The following is a 12,324-nucleotide window of genomic DNA, read 5'->3' on the forward strand; positions in this document are numbered from 1 at the left end:
TGGAATTTACTCCCTTATATTTCTATTTCCAAACAACTGAAATAGGAAAATGACCATTCATTCTTAGTGCACCTGGAAAGATTTTTAGTCTGGGAATGTAAGGCTGATGTTGGATTTAGTTAGGAAAGCTCGTAAAAGCCCTTAGCCTCGTGTTCAGCACAGTGTTTATGCCCCCAAAATGCTCAGCATTGTTATGAAAGACAGTTTTTGAAATATTCTGTTTTGGGGTTTTTCTGGCATCAAGTGGGTTTCAATGGCCACCCATTTCCAGAGTGTCCCTGAGTTTACAACTGAGGGTCAATGGGAGCCGGCAGGTTCACAGGAGGTCTGACAATGCTCCAACAACGCCCGCTCAGCACTGGAGTCTCACGTGACTTTCAGGCAGAAACAACTTTCACCACTTTGCAGGGGCTCACCTTCCATTCCTGTCACAGTGAATCATTATGGTTAGGCTCTGGCCTGGTGTAGAAATGATCCCTCCATGCTCATCAAGATGTAAAGTCAGAGGCGTAGGGATCTTGCTTTCCTTGTTCACTGCTGCATCTCTGCCCTTACTAGGGACTGTGGGGCTGAGAGACTGGGGGCGCAAGCTGTTGCTGCGAGCTGGGGCCCGATCCCTGCAGGCCATCCTGAGGGACCCCACCAATGCACAAATTTTTGCACCGGGCCTCTAGTCTATCTATCTATCTATCTATCTATCTATCTATCTATCTATCTATGCCTAAGCAACCGTTACAACTGAACGACTGGAATGACCGGAACAACCGGTCGACCAGTCGCTATGATGCACACTGACCACCAGGGAGCAGACACTCAATGCAGGAGCTGCCCCCTGGTGGTCAGTGCGCTCCCACAGCCAACCTCCCACAGCCCCTCCCCCCAGCCGGCTGACCTCCCATGGCCCCTCCCCCGGCCAGCCGGCCCCCCTGATAAGCCCCGATTGCTGGTCAGGCCTAGGGACCCGACCTGTGCATGAATTCGTACACCAGGCCTCTAGTGTTTGAATAAAACCATGAACTCTCTCTTGCTTCTGTGTGATTATGTCTGTTTACTACTTTGGGGTTCAATGTTTTCCTGGAGCCAGACTACAATGGAGGGAAGTTGTATACGTTCACCGATATGAGAAATTAATATGAAAGTATTTAAAAATGGTTTTCCCACAGAATGACAGTATGGGATGTGATGGTCCTGGTCATCATGTTAAATTTCCTGAGATTCCCACACCTTCTTCATCCCCAGCAGACAGAAGAGCAGCATGAGGCCTGAGAACCACAGCAGCGTGTCCCAGTTCCTCCTCCTGGGGCTCCCCATACCGCCAGGGCAGCAGGGCGAGTTCTTCACCCTGTTCCTGGGCATGTACCTGACCACGGTGCTGGGCAACCTGCTCATCATCCTGCTCATCAGGCTGGACTCTCGCCTGCACACGCCCATGTACTTCTTCCTCAGCCACTTGGCCTTCTCTGACATCTCTCTCTCCTCTGTCACTGTCCCTAAGATGCTCATGAACATGCAGACTCGGCAACAATCCATCTCTTATGTGGGATGCATTACTCAGTTGTATTTTTTCATACTTTTTGCTGGTCTTGACAATTTTCTTCTGGCTGTGATGGCATATGACAGGTATGTGGCCATCTGTCACCCTCTGCACTACACCACCATCATGAGGGAGGGGCTATGCATGCTACTGGTGATGGGCTCCTGGATTACTGCCTGTGGCAATTCCGTGTTGAACACCCTCCTCTTGGGTGGACTGTCCTTCTCTGCCAACAATACCATCCCCCACTTCTACTGTGACCTCGCTGCGCTCCTGAAGCTGAGCTGCTCTAATGTCTACCTCAATAAGCTGATGATTTTCACTGAGGCAGGAATGCTTTTCTTTTTGTGTTTTGGTGTTATTTTGGGCTCCTATATCCGTATAGGGACTATCATGCTGAGGGTCCCCTCCACTAAGAGACTCTTTAAAGCCTTTTCTACCTGTGGCTCCCATCTCTTTGTGGTGTCTTTATACTACGGTACATCTGCAGGTGTTTACTTTTCCTCCTCATCATGGGGTTCCAAAGACATAATTGCTTCAGTCATGTATACGGTAGTTACTCCCATGCTGAACCCCTTCATCTACAGCCTGAGGAACAGAGATATCAAACAGGCCTTAGAGATGTGTGTCAATAGGGTTAAGTTCTTTAAGCAGCAATCACTAAATCCTCTTGTTGCAGTCAGGAGCATAGGGAGATAGATCTCCTAAAATTATTGTATGGTCGACACCTCCATATAACTTTCCTAGAATATGCATTCTCTTGTCATGTATAACCATTGTTATATGTGTACTAGCTCATGTTTGCTAATTGTGTTAATAATTTTTTATTCCCAATTGATAATTTTTGCTTATTCATCATCTCTTATAAGATAATACAAAATCCTATGCAAAACAAGTACACAGTCATAATTGCAGGTTTGTCTCTTTCTGTTTTGAGATATGTCATTTTTTTGCTTATGCATTTTTAACATTTTTTATTACTAATTGTGTATTGAAAGCAGTAAGAGGTTCCACAACACCAGATAAACCAATTCTGAGGTTTTACCTGAGATAAATTTTAGCAGCTCTAGGTTCTTCAGTGTTTATCAAAATACAAAAGAAAAATGTAGAGGTTGTTGTTTTTGATGTCAATCTGACCCATGCAGGTGTGGAAGTGAAAGCACAAAGTGGACAGGGGCTCTGAGGAGCTAGGCTCTAAGATGACTGGTCACCTGCCTGCACTCCTACTGGTGAGACCCAGACAACCTGGCGCAAGTGAGTGTGTGAAGGGACCATGGAGGCCTCCTGTTCTGGCCTGAGTGGTCCCACCAAAGCACCTACACTGATCCATACTGACCGAAGGGAAGGCTGGGGTCCCTCAAATGGGTCTGAGTGGTGGCCGCACCCCCGAGCCCACCCCCATAGGCAGTGGTATAAGCACAAGTACAGCACGAATGCTATGGGATGCAGATGACCCAGCGAGAAAAAGCCAATCAGGGGCCGTAAGTGACCATGCAGAATGTATTGTGGCTGGTTCTGCTCACTGCATGCTCCAGATGGCAGACAGACCACAGGCAGACTGGACTCAAACCATTACTGCAGAACCCACACTAAGCACATTTTTCTCTTCTCTGTGTGAAAGTGTCTCCTTACCTTGTATTTATACTATAAAAATGCACTGAGTTTGTGTTAAAAACCAACCACCAAAATGGATCTCAACACAGATTTAAAGCCCAGAGGATGAGCGTTGCTGATCTTACAGCAACTCCTAGAGGCCCCGCCCCGGGTGCCTAAAATCCCTTCTCAGTATAAACAGTGGGTTGATTCTGTTATTTTTATTTTTTTTTTTTACAATAAGAAAAACTGAGTAATATTGCTTAGGAGTACAGAAACTGCCTCATTGGAAACAAGAACTATTTACATTAAATCCAAACTCGGTTGCAGGCTGCGTCTGCACAAGTTCAGCTTGATGAAGCACACTGGGACCGACCATGGAGACAGCTTCTGGCACTCACACCACAGGGGCACATCTGCCACATGAGAGGAAAGCAGGGTGAAGGAGGGAGTGAGGGGGAAGAGAGGAGTTCGGCTCACTTCTGGTTCCGGAGCTGATTGGACAGCCAGTCCAGTCCCTCGTAGAGCCCGTCCCCACTGGTGGCACAGGTAGCCTGAATGGACCAGTTCCTGTAGCACAGAGAGTGGAGGCCCAGCTTGTCTGTGATCTCAGCTGTGTTCATGGCATTGGGGAGGTACTGCTTGTTGAGCAGGACAGCAGCCCTGAGCTCATCCTCTGCCAGCATCCACATAAGCTTCTCTCGAGCCTCGTACACATGCTCTTGGTCATTGCTGTCAACCACAAAGATGAGACTTTGTGTGTTCTGGAGGTAGTGGTGCCACAGAGGCTGGATGTTGTCCTGGTCACCCACATCCCACACAGTGAAGCTGATGTTCTTTTTTTTTTTTAAAGGGGAGAATGATGATTTTTTTATTTTTTAAAATATATTTTATTGATTTTTTACAGAGAAGAAGGGAAAGGGATAGAGAAGAAGAAACATCGATGAGAGAGAAACATCGATCAGCTGCCTCCTGCACACTCCCTCCTAGGGATGTGCCCACAACCACCAAGGTACACCTTGACCGGAATCCAACCTGAGACCCTTGAGTCCTCAGGCTGACGCTCTATCCACTGAGCCAAACTGGTTAGGGTGAAGAAGATGTTCTTATACTACACAGTCTCCACGTTGAATCCAATGATGAGGATGGTGGTCACGATCACACCCAGCTTCAGTTTGTACAGGGTGGTAGTCTTTCCCGCAGAGTCCAGCCCAAAATGAGAATGCACATTTCTTTTTTGCCAAAAAGACCCTTGAAGAGGTTCACAAAGATATTCCTCGTGCTGTAGACTGGAAGGAGAGACACTGGCCAGAGTTTGAATCCAATGATAAGGATGGTGGTCACGATCTCACCCAGCTTCAGTTTGTACAGGGTGGTAGTCTTCCCCGCAGAGTCCAGCCCAAAATGAGAATGCACATTTCTTTTTTGCCAAAAAGACCCTTGAAGAGGTTCACAAAGATATTCCTCGTGCTGTAGACTGGAAGGAGAGACACTGGCCAGAGAAACCCTCGGCAGCCGTGGTGACGCTGCTACTCCAAGCCAGTCATTGGTTTCGCTCCCACCCATTTTTAATGTTGTTATGTTATAGAACACTCACTTATTTAGCATTATGATCTGTGCCTGGCAATCTTTCTTTTTTTTTTTGAACTGATTATTTTTATGCTGGCTTTTGTTGGCTTCTGGCTAATTATGTTGGCCGACTGTAATCAGCCATGATAAGAATAGTTACACTATAAAAATTGGTATATGCTACAAAGCAAGGCTGTTAGAAAAAGAGACTTTTTAGGAATGCATTTAAGAGCACGCCACTAGTTTTATAATTAGGAAGAGTTTGTTGTAATGGGTCCCTACCTGAACACCCTTATCTACTTCTGATATTAATATAAATACTTTATATAAATACTAGAGGCCCGGTGCATGAAATTTGTGCATGGGTAAGGTCCCTAGGCCTGGCCAGCAATCAGGGCCCAGTTGCTGGCCGGGGCCTCCCTTCATTCTGCGCTGCCCCCTAGTGGTCAGTGCACATCATAGTGAGTGATCAAACTCCAGGTCACCTGGTTGAATTCCCGAGGGGACACTTTGCAGATTAGCCATTATATATATAGATACATATACAGATATAGATAAGATAGAGATATAGATACTAGTATAGCATAGTACAGTACAGTATAGTATAGTCAAGATGCAGCTTTCTTGAGGTTATTGTTTAAATGGTATTTCTTTTCCATCACTTTAAGCTTTTCTTTGTCCTTATGGCTGTCAGGTGTGCATTGTTAAAAATGTAATGCTGGATATTGTTCATTTATGTAAAGCAATAATTATTATATTTCTGGATAATATTGTCTATGTACATCTGATTTAATCATAATACATTTGCATTTATTGTTTCCTTATTACTATATTTTCTATTTGATTCATCTGTTTGATATATATTCCTCTTGTCTTTCTCTGTTTTAAGTAAATATATATATTCAATTCCATTTTCCCTCTATTAACTTAGTAATCATACATTATTATTATTTTATAATTCTTTTCTCAGCTGTATGTAGGCATCACTTCTTACTTTCTATTTAGCCATTTGAGGTATACAATTTAGTGGCATTTAGGACACATATCACCAATATCTCATTTTATGACTATTAAAGAAAACTCTATAAAACATCAACTGAGTACTTTTAATTGGAAAACTGAACAAAGATATCTATGAATAAATGTGGAGAAATATTAGAATACTAGAGGCCCAGTGCACGAATTCATGCATAGATGGGGTCCCTTGGCCTGACCGGCTATCGGGGCCCATTGGGGCTATCACGCCCAGTCCAGATTGGGGCCAGCGGGGGCAGGGGTGAGGGACCGTGGGAGGTTAGCAGGCCAGCCTAATTGGGGCTGATCAGGGCTGGCTGGCTTGTGGGAGGGACCATGGGATGTTGGCCAGCCGGGACCGTGGGAGGTTGGCTGGCCACTGGAGGTTGGCTGTGAGAGCACACTGAAGACAAGGGGGCAGCTCCTGCATTGAGCATCTGCCCCCTGGTGGTCAGTGCATGTCATAGCGACTGGTTGACTCTTTCCGGTCATAACGGTCGCTTAGGCTTTTATATACATAGATATTGCTAAAGGAAAAACAACAACAATGTGTATGAGTATTTATAGCACGTTACTTCTTATGTAAAAATGAAGGGGAATAAAATATACATGTGTTTTCCATTTGAGCAGAAAGATGCACAGGAATAATAAATTAGAAGCCCTAGCCTGTTTGGCTCAGTGAATAGAGCATTGGCCTGAAGATTGAAGGGTCCCAGGTTCGATTCTGGTCAAGGGCACATGCCTGCATTGGGGGCTCAAACCCCAGTAGGAGGTGTGAGGAGGCAGCCCATCGATAATTCCCTCTCATCATTGATGTTTCTATCTCTCTCTCTCCCTCTCCCTTCCTCTCGAAAATCAAGCTAAGAGGTAATTCAAATCCAGAGGAAGGAATATGAAACACTGAAAATGTGAACATATAGGTATAGGAATATGTGGTATGTATGTAATTATACATGTGTACGTATATACAAATACTTATATTTGTACTCTTACACAATTTCATTTTTCCTTTCTGAAGTTTCTTAAAATCCATTTAACTTCTTAAAGCAAAATAAAAAATTGTATTATTGGCTTTAAAATAAATAAATAAATAGAAACTAATGAAATCGTTAGCCTACAGGAGATGGGGCAGAAGAGATGAGAAGATGAGTAGAATTATTTTTGTAGTTTTGACTATGTTGTCTTTTGCAAGTAAAACATAAATATTAAAAGTGGTTAATAAAGCAAAATTGAATAAAACAAATCAAATGAACCTAACTACATTTCAAATGAACTCCAAAATTTGACTAAAATGGAAAATAAAGTAGGTACCCGAAGTCAGTACTGAACCCAGTATTTTGTCTATATGTCTCAATTCAAAATAAAATACTGAAGCCTATGGGTGTGGCTTAGTGGTTGAGCATTGACCTATGAACCTGGAAGTCAAAGTTTAATTCACAGTCAGGGCACATACCTGGGTGGCAGGTTTGATCCCCAGTGTGTGGTGTGCAGGAGGTAGCTGGTTAATGATTCTCTCTCATCATTGATAGTTCTCTCTCTCACTCTTGCCTTCTCTCTGAAATCAATAATATATGTATATATGTGTGTATATTATAGAAAAAGTTATCTTCATATAATATCAAATTATTTACAAATGATAACTCTTAATTACATGGTTAACATGGAGGCTTTTCTGTAGAGAACCTGGCAGACCACCTTAGCTCACCGAATCAAGAATAAAAACACTAGAGATTTCATGATGGCTGCTGAGAAGTTGGAATCTGTGCTCACTTGCTACCAGCCCCCAACCAGATTTGCAGTTAAATTGCAGGGAAATCAACTTGAAAGACCAATTGAAGGATACTTGATGTGAAAAATTCTAACTAAGGAGTATAGAAGAGGCCACATAGAGACTTGTAAGAAGAGTAAAGACCTCGAAAGATAGAACCCCTCACACAGGTGGGACTGTGGCTGAGAAGGTGAGGGATATGGCATTTGTGAAGCTCACTCTCTCTAGGAGCAAGGGGTCTCAACCCCATGCAGAGATCCCCAACCCTGGGCAACAGAGTCAGGAAGAGGAGCTCGAGTAGCATCTGGGGGGGGGGTATTCTGTCCACCTGGGAGATTTGGCCCGTATCACCCCAGGGAAATTAAACTCTTATTGTTATCAGACAGGAGTTCACACCAAATTCTGACTGCTAGAGAGGCCACACGGCCATACTCAGGTCATGTGGAGGGGTCTGCTTGCTACACCCAGAAGACAAAGGAGCCATTTATTTTCTTGAAAGCCTTTGGGTGAAGACCCAGACAGTGACTAAACTGTGGAGTGGGAAAGAGGATCAGGCTCCTCTACCTCCAGCACACCGTCTCTGCCCCTCTGTCCACCTGTTGAGCTGATTGGCCTGCCTTATCTTGCTGCATTCAGCAGGACAGAGGAGTGGCCCCCTGGAATTTTCATCCTGTCCTGCTAGGTTTGAAGCTCAGTGGAGCTGGATTTTGGCCTGATTTGCAGGGTTAAGAGCCTAAATGGAGCTGAGAACGGCAATGCGGAGAGATCAGACAGCCACACACAGGGCTGCTTTTCAGCTTTGTCCTGATTGGTTGGGCAGCATGGTGGTGCCAGGGATATGTTCAGACCTGGAATTTTCGACTGTGTCTCTTGGGGAGGCTTCTGTTTGGGAGACAGACAAGCAAATACTGGGCTCTGTGGCTACATTGTGGGCAGGCAAATCCAAGCTCCCCTGCAAGTTTATCCTGCTTTTCCCTGAGAAGGAGAAGTGCCCATCACCCTCCTAAAGGTTGCAGGCACCACTCCCAACAGGACAGTGTTTGGATCATCCCTGCCCAGTCACAGACATTCCCGCTGGGAGGGGCTGGGGAGGGGGGGCTGGTTCAAGTGAGCACATTCAAAGTGTGAGACCCTTGGAGACTATTGTCTGGAATGGGGAGAAAGTGCTTAGCCTCCTCCTGTGGGCTGGGCCAGCATCATCCTCAAGAAGAGACTCTTGATCTATCCCCCTGAGCCTAGGTTTGATGGCTAAGCTCCTGTAGAGGGGTTGGCTGTCTGTATGCAACCTGAACCTGCATTGAGTCCCTCTAGAGCAGCAGTTCTCAACCTGTGGGTCGCGACCCCTTTGGCGGTCGAATGACCGTTTCACAGGGTTCGCCTAAGACCATCCTGCATATCAGATATTAACATTATGATTCATAACAGTAGCAACATTGCAGTTATGAAGTAGCAATGAAAATAATTTTATGGTTGGGTCACAACATGAGGAACTGTATTTAAAGGGCCAGAAGGTTGAGAACCACTGCACTAGAGGGAGCTAGAGTTGAAGTCTCTGGGTTTGAAGTAGAGAATACAGTACTTTCCCCTCACATGCATGATCCCAAAGTAGGGTCCACACAAGCCCTATCTTGGCTAGCCCGAGTATACCCTACAGTCCCTCTTGAAAAGGCTCTGGAGGAAGACCAGGCAACCTCAGGGGGTAGCTGGAGTAGCTGACAGGTGGAGGCAGATTATAGGGAGCCTTGGTCCTATCACAGAATCGTTTCCAGCACTAACCAGAAAGAAGCTTGCCGGAGTCCATTCATTGTCTTCACTAGCTGAGTTTAGACAGAGACCCCCAAAAGCTAGTAACCTTTGAAGTCCTAGCAAAGGTCAGAACTGCACCACCCAGTTAATCTAGGAACCACCCAGTTAATTTAGGTAATAATAGCTGAAGCATCCCCACCTTAGTTCCCTTAATTCCTTAGATACTTGTGTAGATCCTTGTTGATTATTGTTGATCAGATATTCTGCCTATTTCTGGAAATTGTCTACCAATGAGCTAATCCATGTGTCATTCAAACCTCCTTACCCTAAGGCTACCCCAGACAAACCTCCTTACCCTAGGGCTACCCAAGATCAAATAAAAGCTTGGAGCGGCCTGAGCATCAGAGGAAGTCCTTCGGGACTTGCCAGCCTGGTCCCCCAATATTGCAAAATTATCTCGTGTCTTTTTCTCTCATTTGTGGTGCGGCTCCTCTTTCAGATACTGAACCCTACTCCACGCAGAACGTGGAGGGAGTGTTACTCGACAGAAGCTCACCCTTTACACAGATTGGCCTCCCACCCACACACAGGTCCAGTATATGCAGACACAAACACTGATCAGTTTGGTAGCTACAGAACGTTAGCCCCAGACTTGTTACACGCAATGTCTGACAGTGATCTGCACCTGAATGGCTCCCAAGTGGACCCAGAACTAACACAACCAGGGGTGGGCCTCAGACCACACAGAAGCTCGACCCTACTAGCAATACAAACTGCACACCCAAAGGGGGATCCCAATGCAACAGACCTTGCTGGGAACACACCACCTCTGGGGGTAGTCCCTGCACAGTGTCTCATACAAGGTGATGGAGGTTAATCCTTATAGTCACTGAGCCTGAAGGGTTAACTGTACTAACCAACAGCAAACAAACTTTACCTACAACAGGGCGTGCACATAGCCCACAAGAGACATTTCTTAGAGCACTCAGCTCAGGAAATCAAGCAATTGCACCACTGGGTCCCAAGATACATCTACTACGTAAGGCCACACCATGAAGAGGGCATCATCACAGTTCTATCTAATACACAGAAACAAGCACAAATAGACAACCAAAAAGGGGAGACAAAGAAACAGGGCTCAAATGAAAAAACAAAAACAAACAAACAAACAAACAAAAAAAACATACACACACAGGAGGAATCTCCAGAAAAAGACCTAAATGAAATGGAGGCAAGCAATTTATCAGATATAGAGTTCAAAGTAAGGTTTCAGTGGTTCTCAACCTAAAGAATTAAAAAGACAACAAGAAAAGCCCAGAGTAAGTAGAAGGAAGGAAATAATAAACACCAGAGTAGAAATAAATGACACAGCGACAAAAACAATAGCAACACAAAAACAAACAATACAAAAGATCGATAAAACAAGAGCTAGTTCTTTGAAAGGATAAACAAGATTGATAAACCTTTACCCAGACTCATCAAGAAACAAAGAGAGAGGACTCAAATAAACATAATCAGAAATGAAACAGGTGAAGTAACAACTGACCCCACAGAAATATAAAGGATTGTAAAAATAAAATACTATGAACAATTCTATTCCAACAAACTGGGCAACCTTGATGAAATGGACATATTGCTAGTTTTTATTCCTTGTGTTTCTTTTATATATAATCCCAGTTGGCTTCTCTGAGATAATTTAGAATCCTTGCAGGCAATAAACACACCTAAGGCTTCAAAATGAATGACTACAGTAATGGATTTGAACTTAGAGAATAAGAATACACAAGTCCATAATGATATAAATAAATACATAAATAAATATGGAATATGAGCAAGTTCTTTCTTATAGGAGAATACAACTAATAAATATATAGAAGATGATAGAATTGGAACAATCACTATTTGGCCACTACCTTTGCAATAATTTTCTCATATGAAAATCACCAATGGATGTTAAGTATAGGAGGTGAAATTTTAATAAGCAAAAATTTCATGGTTATGTAGTATCAAAATATGCACCTAAATGATACCTATTAATTATAAGGTTAAAATAGTAACTAAAAAAATGTCAACTTTACAGCAGAGAACCTGGCACATACTACCTTAGCTAACTATTCAAGGATAACTTTTTATGAGGCCAGCATTATCCTAATTTCAAAACCAGATAAAGACACAACAAAAAAACAAAATTGCAGGCCAATATCCCTGGTGAACATAGATGCTAAAATCCTCAACAAAATACTAGCAAATTGGATCCAGGAACATATTAAAAAATCATACACCATGATCAAGTGGGATTTATTCCAGGGATGCAAGGATGGTATAATATTCGCAAACCAATAAATATCAGCACATAAACAAATTGAAAGACAAAAATCACATGATCATATCAATAGATGCAGAAAAAGCATTTGACAAACTCCAACACTCATTTTTTAATAAAACCTCAGCATGGTGAAGGCCTGGGGCAGAGAGCGGGGGGCAAACTAGAAGGGGCTCTTGGGGAAAAAAGTGGATATCTGTAATCCTTTCAACAATAAAGATTAAAAAGAACTCAGCAAAGTGCGAATAGAGGGATCATACCTCAACATAATAAAGGCCATATGTGATCAACTTATAGCCAAAATTATACTCCATGGGCAAAAACTAAAACCATTTCCCCTAAGGACAGGAACAAGACAGGGATGTCCGCTTTCACCACTCTTATTCAACATAGTATTCATATTTTAATAGCCACAGCAATCAGAAAAGAAGAAAAAATAAAAGGCATCCAACTTGGAAAGGAGGAAGTAATAAAAAGAAGAAAGAGCATACAATGGAGTAAAGACAGTCGTTTACATAAATGGTGCTGGAAAAATCGACAGATACATGCAAGATAAAAAATAAAAAATAAAGAACCACTAACTTACACCATACACAAGTAAACTCAAAATGGATAGAATCTACACTAATAAAAGAAAAACATGCAAATTGAACGTACCTTTGCTATGCCTTAAGCCATGCCCACCAGCCAATCAGAGCGACTATATGCAAATTAACCCAACAAAGATGGCGGCCGGCAGCCACGGAGCTGGAGCAAGCAGGAGGCTTGGTTGCCCCA

At 43.5% G+C, this 12,324-nt stretch overlaps 1 protein-coding gene and 1 pseudogene across 1 annotated transcript; one reads left to right on the plus strand and one right to left on the minus strand.

The window, feature by feature from the left end:
* Positions 1 to 1,255: 1,255 nt before the first annotated feature.
* On the plus strand, positions 1,256 to 2,233 carry LOC102254011 (olfactory receptor 1J4-like). The gene has a single exon (XM_005872245.1). It carries the CDS (start codon positions 1,256 to 1,258, stop codon positions 2,231 to 2,233), a length of 978 nt encoding a protein of 325 aa, XP_005872307.1.
* A 1,150-nt stretch (positions 2,234 to 3,383) lies between these two features.
* LOC102254309 lies at positions 3,384 to 4,693 on the minus strand (annotated as a pseudogene).
* Between the last annotated feature and the right edge of the window lie 7,631 nt (positions 4,694 to 12,324).

The sequence above is a fragment of the Myotis brandtii genome, unplaced genomic scaffold, assembly GCF_000412655.1.
Source record: "Myotis brandtii unplaced genomic scaffold, ASM41265v1 scaffold3720, whole genome shotgun sequence".
NCBI classification, from domain to species: domain Eukaryota; kingdom Metazoa; phylum Chordata; class Mammalia; order Chiroptera; family Vespertilionidae; genus Myotis; species Myotis brandtii.

What these genes read in the sequence shown, in the direction of transcription:
- LOC102254011 (XM_005872245.1), top strand. Translation starts at nt 1,256, where the DNA reads ATGAGGCCTGAGAACCACAGCAGCGTGTCCCAGTTCCTCCTCCTGGGG.